The sequence below is a fragment of the Paroedura picta genome, chromosome 2, assembly GCF_049243985.1.
Source record: "Paroedura picta isolate Pp20150507F chromosome 2, Ppicta_v3.0, whole genome shotgun sequence".
NCBI classification, from domain to species: domain Eukaryota; kingdom Metazoa; phylum Chordata; class Lepidosauria; order Squamata; family Gekkonidae; genus Paroedura; species Paroedura picta.
This window is the reverse complement of record NC_135370.1, coordinates 68,869,495-68,885,348: the sequence shown is the minus strand read 5'-3', so window position 1 is coordinate 68,885,348 and position 15,854 is coordinate 68,869,495. Positions and strand designations below refer to the sequence as shown.

The 15,854-nt window shown below is 43.4% G+C and overlaps 1 protein-coding gene across 1 annotated transcript in view; it reads right to left on the bottom strand.

The window, feature by feature from the left end:
* CNTNAP5 (contactin associated protein family member 5) overlaps positions 1 to 15,854 on the bottom strand; it is a 463,918-nt gene that overhangs the window by 21,678 nt on the left and 426,386 nt on the right. Inside the window, exon 22 of the mRNA XM_077320572.1 lies at positions 1,715 to 1,933. Within this exon, the coding sequence (XP_077176687.1) occupies positions 1,715 to 1,933 (219 nt within the window). The remainder of the gene's footprint in view (positions 1 to 1,714; positions 1,934 to 15,854) is intronic.

Here is a 15,854-nt window from a genome sequence, read left to right as displayed (position 1 = left end):
GTCTGGAGCCTAAATACCCACAAGCTCCTCCCCCTGGTGGAGCCTGACTCCTCCATCCTCATTGGGGCATATGACCCATTCCCTTCCCTGAGTCTCTATGGAAACAGGCAATTACAGCCTTTCCAACCCCCTAGTAGCCATTTTTAAATGCAGGCCCAGGGCAGCCATTTCAGAACTCAAATCCACCTCCAGGACTCATTTTGCCACAAAAGGAATAAAATTCCCATTCATAGATGTTTTGCAAGATGTTTCTTGACAGCACCCATTTCTGTGCCTGCGGCCCCCAGTAACAGTAATCCTAGCTTCATCGTGTGCTTTCCTTCCTAGCAGGCAAAACACTTAAGATTCCCAAAGGGCTGTTTAATCATTGCAGGCAAGAAACGAACTGCTGGGATCATCATCAGCAAGTAATGCCATTACTCTTTAAAACTGGAGTGGGTAAGAGGTGAACAGAGAGCAAAATAAACATGCACACAAAAAGAACAGCTGGTTTCAACATGGCCACTGTACACATTTCCATGATTGAGGTTAAAGACAGAGGTAGTGAATGGCACTGTTGTTTACACATCAGGGAATAAATTGCTTATGCCTGGTTAAAATAGGTTAAAAGCAGCAGTTAAAAAAGCGGGAAAGGTGAAATTATTTGTACTTCCTCAATACCAGTTGGCAGTCTCCTGTGCTTCTCCAGCATCCTGCCCTCCCCCCAATCCATATCTGGGTACCAGTGAGGGCAGCAATTTCCTCCCTTCAGGGTGCAGCTAACCTCAGAGGAAACCTCTCTGTAATCCCAGTTGGTTATTGCAGTAGCACCATTCTTTTTCCACATCAGTCTTTCCTCGGAAACAGTGTTGTTGTCCCACTGCCAACGAGCTTTGGCAGCATGAGGATGTCATTGAGAAGAAATGCTCTGTCAAAGGTGGGGAAATTTCCCCATTCTGCGTGAGTTTGTTCCTGATGTCACCATCACATCATCAGATTTCATGGGCTACATGGCAACTCCCTTTTGCATTAAAATGTCAATATCCTCTGCTGGGCTTTATCCTGGTTTATTATATGTAACCAAAAATCTGTCCAACGTGATGGAATATTGATATCTAGTCTAAGAACAGGTGAATCTCTGTTCAGTGTCTGAGGGAAAATTCTGGAGAATCTGACCAAGCAGTTATGACCCTGCATCTCCAGACTTTGCACTTGGCACTATTACCTATAATACCAAAACCTGCTTATGCAAGCATCCTTTCTATTTTTCCCCCCTTCTGTATTGTCTATGCAGAAGTATTTGGTGTGATTGCTTATTCGTGGCTCAAATCCAAGCTAAGCTGTTAACTTATTTGTTTCTAGAAAATGCCAACACAGGTGCACAGATCAATCAGGAGTTCAGCTGAATTTCTTTGAGGCCTTATTCATTAGGACCAGCTTGCATGGAAGAGTTTTGCACATTCATTATCCCAAAAGTTCACCTATGCAGTATGAAGTTGTTTAGTACTGATTCCCTGATGCCACATGCATAATTTGAACTAGCAACATTTGCCAGTTTTATTGAGTTGCATGCTTTGATTTATTTAATCTCTGCATGTGGGTTACATTAACAAAAGAAGAACAAATCTTCTGAGATGCTTGTCTTCTGTTGTTGCAGCTCATTTAGCTAATAAGAAAGCAGGGCAATCCAACTGAGATCCTTACACAAGCCTTCAGTAACAGTAGCTCGACATACCTGATGAAGAGTATATTGTAGTAGCTGTATTTACATCGACTTCAGCTGAAGACCTGCAGTTGGATTCTACCAAGGAACCCAGGACTGTCACTGGCGCTATACTGGGGTGTCGCAAGGCAGCTTTCAGAGGAGCTATGTGGTTGTACTGGACAGAAGACATGCATCCAACAAATCCAAATGAGTTTGCCTTGGATACTTCTGGGTCTAGTCCCTGACTATCTGTAAAATACAAAGCAAAGAGAGGCTGTTTAATTTCTCCATCTGTAATGGAATCTGAGATTAGTTTTCTTTCATTATATACTCATGGTACAGTTATGTAAATAGATTCTCTTAAATTTAAACACCACTTTCTAGCATAAATTGCATGAGCTCCTGTTTTTAGTTAGTATGGAACTAACTTAAAGAACAATGGCAGCTGGATTTGGATCTATCCAGATGCTTATTTCAATCCTGATCAAATGCATTCTCACTCTTCCCACTCACTTTCCCATTTGAAAAATAAAAACAACTGTGTTCTACCCCATAGTTTGGTTGTAGCACTTACAACAGTAATAGTCAAAGTCAGACTGAGAATAAGTTCTGGGAGACGTTTCTAGAACCTGACCAAGACCATCACATATGAATAATGTTTTTTCTATCTAGGGTTCTTATTTACTTAATGACCCAATTAACTGGAATTAGGTGGTTAATTGCAAGAGTCTCTTGTGGCGCAGAGTGGTAAGGCAGCAGACATGCAGTCTGAAAGCTCTGCCCATGAGGCTGGGAGTTCGACCCCAGCAGTCGGCTCAAGGTTGACTCAGCCTTCCCTCCTTCCGAGGTCGGTAAAATGAGTACCCAGCTTGCTGGGGGGTAAACGGTAATGACTGGGGAAGGGAATGGCAAACCACCCCGTATTGAGTCTGCCATGAAAATGCTGGAGGGCATCACCCCAAGGGTCAGACATGACCCAGTGCTTGCACAGGGGATACCTTTACCTTTAGGTGGTTAATTTACACAAGCATACATACTTTAGAAATTATCCAAAATGCTTTGCAAAAAATAATACACAGTATAATCCTAAGGGAGGAAGTAAATGTGCTCGAGGAGCCAAATGACCTTTACAGTGGTTCCCTTTCATCACAGCTGAAGCATATGCCCTTGCGCTGGCATGCCTGTGGGTAGTTCTGGGGGGTTGGATGTAGTTAAGTGGCTCTTGAGGCCCTTTCAGCCCACTAACGGGCAGGAAGCTATGCCAACAAGAAACATGGCATGTGCCACAGACACCAGTTATACTCAAAAAGCAAATGACCCCCACTGCTGTGGCCACACTCATAAGGCCTAAAATAGCTCAGAATGCTGAATATGGTTGTGACCAGTCATCTCCCTTCTCTGCAGCAGCCAACCCCCCTCCCCAGCATCCACTCACAGCCTTCCCAATCTAATAAAAAAAGCCTGGATCACATGATATACAACTTATAGAGTGCTTCTCAGAGCCCCCAGCTGAACAAGCAGTCAGGAACCATGGTTACTGGTAAAGCAAAGAACAGGCACTAAGTACTACCCGGAAAGCACTTTGCACCAAGCACCCAAAGGGGAGAGCAAAGTCCATGTTCTGTGGGTGACATTTCCCATTTCAGAACCCAAATATATACCCATCTCTGGAGACAAGACCCAAAGGAGTAGCTGCACACTGACAGGTAAGAAGTAGTCTGTTTCCCAAACCCGATTCCCTGTTTCCCTTACTTGAGCCTGGAAGTGACCCTGGCGACTCTGCCTCCCTCCCCCAAGCCCATCAGCATTGCAGTTGGGGGGGGGGCAGCAGGAACAATGGCTGTTCAGCACCATGCTGCCCCTCTGCACAAGAGGGATTTATGTATGAGTACTCCAGAACAGTTGCCAGGAGGGGGGGGGGGGAAGTTTCCAGCTCCACACTGGGAATGTGGAATGTGTAAATGAAATGTTGTCAGTTCCCAAACTTCATCTGAATATGCCCTCAACAAGTCATAACTCACTAAACTTCACGCCACCTCATTTACCCTAGACCTTTCCTTGGCATCTGTTGCCCCCCGAACTGAGAACAGATTTTATGTGCATTGCTCTTCTGATAACCACAATACCTAATTGCTGATTCGCAAGGATGTTCCTATATTAATGTTAAAACCCCTCATGGAATATGGTTGTAATTCAAGACAGAATGTAAGGGTGGAACCTACATTTCCTTAAAAGAGTTGAAAAAGGAAAAATTTATGAAGGCTCAAAGCTATTTTTTCAAAGTAAAGCTAATATTCTATAACAGTGGTCCCCAACCTTCCTGAGGCTGGGGACCGGCAGGGCATCGGGCCGCGCCCACGCGGACCACGCCTGCACATCGGGCCGCGTGATGCATGAAAAATGTAGAGAATATAAAGGCCAATTTAAATCACCTGAAGAAGGGTACTGAATAGGATAACTCCTGGGTGCAAGAGGATATTTGCAGTACCTGGTTGCCACAGTCCCATGCTACCCAAGATGAAGATAATGCAATTATCAGTAGGACTCCAAATCTAATGACCTTTCCTTTTGCAATAACCAGTTACTGGATGTTTAATAACCACAAGTTTTTAGGGGGGTAAATTTTACATATTAATTCAAATTTGGCACCTCCGGCAGCATGGTGCCCTATAAAATAATAGCGATGGCACAGAGATGTCAGCTGGTTCATTAGCTATTGCACCTTGGGGTTCTGGGAATCATTAATCATATGCAGCCTTCTCTTATTAATCATTCACAAACCTGCTGACCTGTTGCCCTTATCTAATCACCGTACATCCCAGCTGCAGATTGTACCATTGGAGACCACATATTATCAAGTTTCTGAAGGATTGTATCAAATTAGGTGGGACATGCAGTTCACTTTGCTCACCTTGATGTTTGGTATATCAGTTCTAAAAAGTCTGAAGATTTCCTACAGCATTTCAGTTAAATCTTAAAGTTCAGGATACGCACCTACTGGTTAGGAGTGCGGATTTCTAATCTGGCGATCTGGGTTTGATTCCACGTTCCCCCACATGCAGCCAGCTGCTTGCCACAGCACGGAGAAAGCTGTTCTGACCAAGCAGTAATATCAGGGCTCTCTCAGCCTCACCTACTTCAGAGGGTGTCTGCTGTGGGGAGAGGAAGGGGAAGGCGATTGTAAGCTGCTTTGAGACTCCTTTGGGTAGAGAAAAGCAGCATATACGAACCAACTCTTCTTCTTCTTCATCATCATCATCATCATCATCATCATCATGGATCTGTAAATAGGACTGTATATTCTGAGGTTGACTCAGCCTTCCATCTGTAAATAGGACTGTATATTCTGAGGTTGACTCAGCCTTCCATCCTTCCGAGGTCGGTAAAATGAGTACCCAGCTTGCTGGGGGGTAAACGGTAATGACTGGGGAAGGCACTGGCAAACCACCCCGTATTGAGTCTGCCATGAAAACGCTAGAGGGCATCACCCCAAGGGTCAGACACGACTCGGTGCTTGCACAGGGGATACCTTTACCTTTTACCTTTTTTATTCTTTTTCTTCTGTCTTTTATCTCTGTTATTTCTATGAGTTAATGTTGATGAATGAACTGCAATTTTTTGCAGAATTAAGGAGGAAGGGAATATTATAATTTTATTGCACAGTTGGCTATGTAGTGATTCCTAGTGGAAAATTTCCACAAGAAACATTTTGGTTTTGAATTGTTATGCCTACTGTTAACTATGTAGATGAGCTCTCTGTTCTGTCCATTTAATGAAAAAAAAAAGAATCCTGAATGTTAAGAAATCTGCACAGTGGTATTAAATTTCTGTAGGATTGTAAGATACTTTGATTTTTTTAGGATCCTAAGCTGTAAATGCCACAGTAGAAACTTGGAATACAAAACTCCTTATTGGGGCAATTGATGGCATTATTCCACAGGGTTCTCTCTCTCATTCTAAAGACAGAACTTGGCATCACGTAACAGACTATCAAAGCTAGATGCCCTGATGTCTAGAACACTGTTGACATAAACTGTAGTCTGCTTTGGCATTTAGGGTTGCCAACCTCTAGTTATGACATGGAGATCTCCTGGAATTATAACTCATCTTCAAGCAACAGAATTTAGGTGCTCTGTAAAAAAAATGAACAAATACCTGCTGATCCTGAACCAAAGCAACCAAAGAAATAGCCCGTGGCTGCATAATAAACTTCTTCAAAACCTAAGTCATATCCTCAACAGAGAACATTGCTAGAGCGAGGTGCACAATTATACTCATTTTCAACAACACAATTTCATCAGTAGTGTTGCTCCTGATATACATAATTAGAAATAGTCAATGTCAAATGTAAAATGATCCCTATATATCTCTAATATAAACAGAATGTAACAATTACTGTAGGCATGGTATTTCTAAATATTCTAAAATGAAAAAGATATACAATCACTGCCACCAGACTGAAATACAATCCACTAAGAAGTCCAATATATTAAATAAAGCAAAGCTGTAAAATAACTGTAAATTAAATTCAAAGTATCAAATGGGCTGAAAGCTCATCAAGTATAGTGGAGAACCCTGAAGAAACTGTCCTAATTCTAATATGGTCTCAAAGGGCAAGGCAACATGATGCAATTCAAATAGACCACCATGCCAGACAGCAAAGGAGCAGGTGCATGTGTCTTAAAAGAGAAATACCCTATGACACTCCATGTTTTTTCTGGATGACACCTCTGCTCTTGACACTTTTCAGTATGTTCCCAGGCTTGGTTTTGTGATAAACACTGTACTGTTGATTCTAATTGGCTATATATGTTTAAACATAGACAAATACGCACTTTCTTATTGTTGTTATAATGTCTACTATTTCTTCGCATATGAATAAATTAAGTATAGTTGAATGGAAAGCAAGACATTATCTGGTGTGAAGATTGATCCTGCAGCACTAGCCTTTCTGTCCTTTTCAAGCCTGCCTAGAATTTCTGAGACTGTGTAGAAGGCCCTTTCATTGCCTTTTATCCAGAAAGCTCAGTGTCCGAAAGAATAGAGCACCAGTGCTAACAGTAAGCGCAGTATGCCATTCCAAAACAAATTAATAATATAATAGCAAGATTCCCTATCACACTGTTCTTTCCAGTTGGTGGCTGCAGATCATTCTGTGTCTCAGTCACAAATCAGACAGAAAAGAAAAGCATAGTAATTAGCAATGAATTTCTGCACCAGAGCACACCAGCCAGGCAGAAAATCACCCTCAGGCATACTGGTTTCCAAGCATAGCCACTAAACATAAAATTGGGTCCTTGAGGCTCTGCGGAAGTGAGTCTGCAATTACAAAACAATGACCATATTCTTTTCAACAACTGTGGAGAAGAAGCAGTCGGATCATATGGGGTTCAGTCTTCCTTCTTTAGAGTGCCACAAAATAAGTAGCTTTTCAGGCAATATTTGTGGGATGAGGCAGTATATTCTGCACTGAATGCCATGATCTTTCACTGTTTTAGAGTTGTACTTTTCCGTCTGTGCTTTCAACTCCAAAATTAGTGAAGTTTCCATATTTGGGGTGTTCCTTATTAAAGATTCTACACAGCAAGCTAGCATAGGAGTCATGCCTCAAGGAGAACAAATACAGTGGTGGTATTATTTCAGCTGAATAAGGATCTTTGAAAACCATCATGGATGGTCAGAATCTTGGTACAGAAACAGACAATATGATTTGAAGTCACCTGTGTGCGAAAAAAAGCAAAACAAAAACTTTCATTCTGCTACAGGGCAAGGCCTGCCACAGGAATGTGTATTTAACATGCATTTGCTCATTAATAGGGGTGAGAGAACTTGTTAGTGGGGAAGTAGGAAACTTGTGAGATGTTGCAATTTTTTGTTTTTCCTTGAGTAACAGGAAATTCCAGTCAGTTTTACTGGTTGATTTCCCTTACATGAGTGTGCCAGGTCCACTTGGCCACTGGCAAGGGACAAGAAGAGTAATCTAAACATGAGCAGGCAGTGTGATGCAGCGGTAAAAAAGGCAAATGCCATTTTGGGCTGTATCAACAGGGGCATCACATCAAAATCACAAGATGTCATAGTCCCATTGTATACGGCACTGGTCAGACCACACCTGGAGTACTGTGTGCAGTTCTGGAGTGTATGGGTTGGACTAGATGGCCTGTATGGCCCCTTCCAACTCTATGATTCTATGAATCTATGATAAGAGTAGGGTTGCTAGATCCAGGTTGGGGAACTCCTGGAGATTTGAGGATGGAGCCTGGGGAAGACAGGGACCTCAGTGGGATACAGGGCCATAGAGTCCACCTGCTCAATTTTCTCCAGGGGAAACTGATTTCTGTAGTTTGGAGATGAATTGTGATTTTGAGAAATCCCTAGTTCCAATCTGGAGGTAGGCCTCTTTATTATAACAGCAAAATGCTAGAGGCTCAAGATACTTTTGTAAATTTGTAAACATCCAAGATGAAGATAAGAGAAAGAAGGGGAACAAGCTGGTTTAAATAACCAGTACTGCTTTGAAAGCACCAGATGTGCCCATACAAAAATGGCAGGCTTTGATGCTGACTCGGAAAAAGCTTTTCTCCAGCTTAATCCAGAAATTAAGAAGTCCACAGTAAAGAAGGGCAAATCTGCACATCTATATCTAATGTTGATTTTTTTTTTTTATTTCACTCTCCCCCCGCCCCCATTCAACTCAAACTAATGGTGACCATAGCTTATTATTCCGATTGGGTCCTTGCATCTGTTAAATGTTTGTGGTGCCTATGCTAATCTGCTGCTCACCTCCTACCTATGTGTATGGACTGGTAACTTCCATTCCAGTATATCTGAAGACGTGTGTGTACTTATGAAGGCTTAAACCTTGTAGAAAACTTTGTTGGTCTTAAAGGTGCCACCTTGGTTCTTTTTTTTCTGTTTGGGGGAAACATCTGGGCTGATTCTGCACTTATGTTTTTTTTTCTGCTGTCAATCCTGCTGAATTCAGATCAATTTGAACCCAAGCCTTTGTGCTTTGTCTCCCCTCCCACAATTGAAACAGAAACCCTTCTGCACTTGAGCAGAAGGCTGCGAGTGAGCAGGCGGGCGGGGGACGGGATGCCAAGCTGCCAGCAGTAGCCTCTCACAGAATGAGGCAAATCTCTGCTGAGAGAAGTCTGGGATTCTGGAGCACAGTCACCTTAAACGTTTAAAAAAATAAATCTTGGGAGGAAAATCATGCAACCCGGAACTAGGAAGTCTTTGAACTGGTGCCCAGCCAATCAGGGACAGACTGTTTCTCTACCTCGACTGCTTCTCTACCTCAGCGGGGAGAATGTTATTCTGGCAAAACACATATCTACACTTTAAGACTGAGAGCAGCTTGATCAATTCTACCGAGTTTTTTCCGCTCCTGGATATCGCGGGGGAAAGGTAAGGTTACTGTGGCCTAATCAGATTGGTTGTAGATGGAAAATTTAAATCGCCCCAAATCAAAATGGAAATCATATTCAGTGTAGATGGCAGGGATTTAATCGACCTGGGATTGGAATGAAAACTCCATGCAGATTCAGCCCTGGTCTTGGAGGCCGCCCAAGAAGGTGTTGCATTCCTTCGATCACCACGATGAAGCATGTTGGACAATCAAACCATACTAAGCCTTATCAGATACCCGAGACCTACAAAGTATCATATTCTGAGTGGAAATTTGGCTTTTATCACACTTTTTACATGAACACTTGACAAGCTTCTGCTGAGTATGGCTCAAGCTATTTTTGCCCATTTTTGGAACATTCTGGAAGAGTCTAAAACTGACAACTATACCATGCATGGTTTGTTCAGCTGCTAAAGACATCTGTGACACTTACAAAGCAATGTGCCACAACATGACCACCCATTTTGTCTTCCATTTAAATCATGGCTCACAATACAGAACTTTGCAGTAAGAAAATATATAATTGATATAGTATAATGGGGAGCTGTAGGTGCCCAACAAAGAATCAGAAGATTCTTTTGATAGCAGACAGCTGCAGTCTATTTAGATAGTAACTACTCAAGTCTAAAAATAAAACTCCAAGGGAGAATCTCGAGAGAGAATAGGGTGGAGACTTTGCAACCTTGTATTTCGACAATGCTCCCTAAAGAGATCCTATAGATTCTCTCCAGAGAGTAGCATAAGACACAGCAATTAAGTAATATTACTGTGCAGATGCTATTTCTGAAAACAGCAGAAGCCTCCAGAGGTGGATGCAGATTGTTTTTCTCTTCATGTGAAGTGATTCCCACCCCCCGCCCCCATTCATGCAGGCACTACAGTTGCGCTGTACTAAATGATTCACTTGGAAAAATTATTAGGGAATGCGATCTACACAAATGTGTACTGTTTGCTGAAACGAGGATCCTACTACAGATTTTGCATCATTTAATGTGTCATGTTAATACCTGAGCTTTTCTTCAGACCTGTTTTTAGACTTTTGGCTGTTTCTTGAATCTAAGTGAGAAAGGAGGACTATAAATGAATGCTGGTGCATGCAGAACTGGCCCACACCAAAGTAGCTAATGCATTTTGGTTGTTGAAGAAGCACCGCTGTCTTCTAAAATCAGTTCAACCCTAATTGTATAACAACATTCATAACAAATGTTAAACCTCACAACAGACCACTTTCAAATTTCACCATGTCCTGATATGTAGATGTAAGGAGTTTACCATAGGTTTACCATAAGATGCAAATATTACATATGCAATCACATTCCAATGAAGACGAGTCCAATAACCCAACTTCACTGTCACAATCAGTTGAGTGGGATAAAATAATATGTTGGCATATGTTGGCTTCACATCAGCTAACTTCAATTCAGGGCATAGCTTTTGCTGTGAAAGAGATCTTGATGCTGTTATTCACTGAAGCAAGAGACTTGGTGAGGTGGCACTGCTGTGAACGTGCAGGGGAGAACCCTCTGCAGAATAAATATCAGAGGAATCTCTGTTTGCAGGTCACAGGGCAGCAGGGACAACATCAGAGCTTCCCCTTTCTTGGCAGCCAATGCCATCATACCCAATGTCCTCCAGGTTCAGTGGGGCCACAGATGCACCCTTTAAAGCTCCACGTGTTAGGTAGCTGATCAATGAGAGCTTGGCATTTAACATCTAGCCACCTGCCAATCAGCTGTCTGGCAGCTCTGCCTTTGGGGTGGGAAAATGGAGTGGCAATGCAGATATTTCTCCAAGGCCACTATTGGTTTCTCACATGCTTGGCTATACCCCCATACGGCTTCTGACTAGAGGGAGGCCACTGAGCATTTCCTAGGCCTGGCTAGAGCTTTCAATAGGCTTGGGGGAGGAGGCTGAGGTCAAGGTATCAGGTTTGGCTCACAGGTCAGAAGGGAGCTGAGATAGGGGGAAGAGGAGATAGGATGGGATGGTCCTCACACACACACACATCCCAAATGAGGTCAAGAGAAGGCACCAACCGAATCAGACCTGATGCACAATGGCCATTTCCAGGGCCTCACACTGCTTCTTTGGTTTCTGCCATGCTTAAGTAGCTGCTTTGTATTGTTTCCTTAATCACTGATTGATTGGTAGTTATCTTTTTCTGTTTTGAATTCTAGCTACTTTATTTATTTCTTATTAAATTTATATCTCACCCCTCTCAACAAGTCAGCTCGGGGCGGCTTACAGAATAAATGAAACAAGCTCGCCGCCGCCGACCAGCCCGCCGCCGCCGCCGCCGACTAAGGTCAGGACCTAGCGCCCGCTGCATTCCCCTGCAGCGGGCTTGATTACTAGTAATGGACTATAAAGCCTAAGACAGTCCCAAGCATGAGTTGCCCCAATGCTCTCAATGAATTTCCCCATTCAAAGATGACATGAGTGTGTTATAGAGGGATTACATTATAATGCAATTGTAGTTGAGTTTTTGTTTTGTTTTTTAAGCCAAAAAGATGTTGGACACGGAAGGGGAGGGAGATTCAGAGGCAGCAAAATGTTGGTGGCAGATGATTGGCTGCTTTCATTAGAATGGAAAAGTGGAGGGGGGGGGGAGGACACAAAGCAGAATGCAGAAAGAAGGGAAGAATTCAAACCAGAGAGTACAGGTTATACCATAAAAAGAATATGTCCTGTCATAAACTGCCTGTATTCTCCTGAAAGAGGAGTTTAGCTGACAAAAGAATATTACTGGCCTAGAATTCATTAAACATTTAGCAATTAAAGTATCTAGGGGAACTCATTTCACTAACTCACAAGTGATTTGATCCATTTCTCTAAAGCATCCTTATATCACAGAACACATTTCACAGTTCCTATAATCCCTAAACCACAACTGCAATATCTATCTAAAAATGTTATGCCTAATACCTAGTAGGCAGCCTTCAGAGATCATGGATGGTGGCCTATTTCATCCTGCAAGCTAATTGCTCAAACTTATATTGAAAATATAAAATTAAAAAAGTTAAACTATATCAGCTTGGTGTAGTGTTTAGGAGTGGCAGCTTCTAATCTGGCGAGCCAGATTTGTTTCCCCACTCTTCCTCCACTTGCAGCCAGCTGGTTGACCTTGGGCTCGTCACAGGCCTGATAAAACTGTTCTGACTGCATAGTAAGATCAGGATTCTCTCAGCCTTACCTACCTCACAGGGTGTTTGTTGAGGGGAGCGGAAAGGGAAGGCAATTGTAAGCCACTTTGAGACTCCTCCTAGTAGAGAAAACTGGCATATAAAAACTCCTCCTCCTCCTCCTCTTTCTCCTCCTATTTTGGGAATATAAAGAATGGTGCAATTCCCATATGGAGTGTAGGGTAAATGTGCCTAGCCCAGCTTGTAACTCAACCCCCCCCCCCCAAAAAAAAAAAAGAATATAGAAATATAGAAAATGTTCCACATCTGAACAAAACTACTTCAGACACTCAGGAACAGTTCCGGCAACTCGTTGCAACTAAAGTGATCTAGTATTTGCATATGAAAGTGACACATAATGTGAACTACTCTGACTCTGACCACTGGCTAAAGCTTCTGTTTTCCTGCACATGTGCCAGAAGGTTCTGCTCCATTGGGCTTGGAATTTACTTGCTTTGCTTTCCTTTTAAAATGTTGAAGGCTTGAGTGTTTCACTTGCTCCTGCTTTTAAGAGCAAAACACATCATATGACCTTTAATATCTGAATAAGTGGAGTGGATGTCTTCTGTCCATTTGCAAATATTTGATTCAAGAAGCATCCACACATATTCCTGATTCAAATATGTAACATATGGGGTGGAAGCCTATGCAGGTTTAGCTCAGTCTTCCATCCTAAGCAGGGTTATGTCAGGATTGGAAAGGTGTAACTTTGCTTAGAATGACACAGTTAGTTCACTTATTTCAGTGGATCTTGACTGAAGCAACTCTATGTTCAATTAAATTGACTTGCAGGAGGGCATTATGTGCTGGAATAAGATGCAACACCAATGTTGGGTTAAACAAGGTCACAGCTTTATTACCTCCCCATGGGAGGGTTGACACAGCATGGGAGAGGGAGCTTGACCTAGAAGTCAGCAGACTGCACCAACAACCCACGGAGTCAAGAGGTGCCATGGGGACCTGCACCATTCCCAGCCAGGAGAGCAGATCCCCTTGCCTGCTGACGTCCACCACTAAGGGAAGCGACCTATGTGGGAAAGCCACCAGGCGCCAACATGATTTGATTGCCCCCAGGCCACCTGGCAAACAAATCCTTGACCTCCCAGCTGGGTAAGCTGCGCTCATATATATGCCTCCTCATAGGCCCATTATGCACGGCCGCCGAAACGGCGATTTCGGGTCACATGGAAAACGCGGAGGGGGAAGACGCGACGCATACCGGTTATACACGGGGCGGGGCGCGACGGCGGCAAAACCCAGAGTAACCGATTATGCACGCGCCGATCCGGGCGCCGCTTCTGGTTGCGCCCCGCTCACCCGGAAGCTGCGCTTTCTTCCGCGTTTCACTGACGCGGCTTTTTCGGCGGCATGCACCGAAGCTGCAGCCGGTTGCAGCCGGCTCTGTGCGTTATCCGTGATTTTAGTCGCCGCCATTCCACCCCGAATGTGCGCTAAAACCCCCGTGCATAATGGGTCATAGTGAGGCCCCAAACTTCAGTGAATTGATCACTCACCGGACTCCCTGCCAACAGCCGCCATACCATGCAAACCCACAGCTGTGTCAATTATTGAACAAAACATCCACCTCAAAACCATGAACAATTTTGTATATAACACAGGGTGGGAGGGAAGCAGTTCCCATGGTGTCCCTTGCAAAGAGGGCGAGACCCACACACATAGCGACCTAAATAGTTACCACGGGTCCCGCCCAGATGTGGAACATTTTCTATATTTACAAATGACCTTTTTTTTTTTTTTTTTGCTGGGTTTTAAGTTACAAGCTGGGCTAGGCACATTTACCCTACTTTCGTTATGCATTCTGGCAGCACGGACACTAGAGGGCCTCTGGGTGGTTGCCTCTCCATCCCAGCAAGCCCTCCGCCATGTAAATGTTCAGCAAAAGTAAGTCTCAGGCAGGTTTTTGTAGAATCATAGAATCATAGAGTTGGAAGGGCCCATACAGGCCATCTAGTCCAACCCCCTGCTCAACGCAGAATCAGCCCAAAGCATCCTAAAGCATCCAAGAAAAGTGTGTATCCAACCTTTGCTTGAAGACTGCCAGTGAGGGGGAGCTCATCACCTCCTTAGACAGCCTATTCCACTGCTGAACTACTCTGACTGTGAATTTTTCCCCCCTGATATCTAGCCTATATCGTTGCACTTGTAGTTTAAACCCATTACTGAGTGTCCTTTCCTCTGCAACCAACGGGAACAGCATCCTGCCCTCCTCCAAGTGACAATCTTTCAAATACTTAAAGAGGGCTATCAGGTCCCCTCTCAACCTCCTTTTCTCCAGGCTGAACATTCCCAAGTCCCTCAACCTATTTTCATAGGGCTTGGTCCCTTGGCCCCAGAACATCCTCGTCGCTCTCCTTTGTACCCTTTCAATTTTATCTACGTCCTTCTTGAAGTGAGGCCTCCAGAACTGCACACAGTACTCCAGGTGTGGTCTGACCAGTGCCGGATACAATGGGACTATGACATCTTGTGATTTTGATGTAATGCCTCTGTTGATACAGCCCAAAATGGCATTTGCCTTTTTTACTGCTGCATCACACTGCCTGCTCATGTTTAGTTTACAATCCACAAGTATCCCAAGGTCTCATTCACACACAGTGTAACCTAGAAGCGTATCCCCCATCCAGTAGGCATGCTTTTCATTTTTCTGACCCAGATGTAAAACTTTACACTTATCTTTATTAAATTGCATCTTGTTCTCATTTGCCCATTTTTCCATTGTGTTCAGATCTCATTGAACTCTGTCTCTATCTTCTGGAGTATTTGCCAGTCCTCCCAATTTGGTGTCATCTGCAAACTTGATGAGTAGCCCCTCCACCCCCTCATCTAGATCATTAATAAATATGTTAAAAAGTACCGGACCGAGCCCCGAGCCCTGAGGTACCCCGCTACTCACCTCCCTCCAGTCTGATGAAACACCATTGACAACTCTTTGAGTGCGGTTCTCTAACCAATTCCCTACCCACCTAACTATCTGAAAATCCAGATTGCAGTCCTTCAATTTATCCATCAGAACATCATGGGGAACCTTATCATAAGCTTTACTAAAATCCAAGTAAATGACATCAACCAAATTTCCACGATCAAGCAAACTTGTCACTTGGTCAAAAAAGGAAACAAGGTTGGTCTGACAGGACCGGTTCGAGACAAATCCATGAAGGTCCAGGGGATATTAGAATGGGGAGAATTCAAGTGGGCGAAAGGAACTGCAATTCAATTTCTACCGGCTGCACAAATTAGTGTTTTATCAATAGGAGAGACCAGATAATAAGGATAATCCTTGGTAAATAAGAACAGTTAGAGTTCCTCTGTTTGAATGCTTCCTCTCAGTGTATGACTACCATATCATGGAGACTGTTTCAATTACGCAGGGTGTGCAAAAGCACTTGAGCATTCGATTCCACATTTACCACCTGAAGTGCTACAGACCAATTATGGATATATCATGAGAGGGTGCTGATCATGTCTTTTCAAGAGGAGGCTATGGGAGGGTTACAAATTGCAAAACACCTAATTAAATGTGGCTGACCAGGAATGAAGAGTCTTTCACAACTCTTCT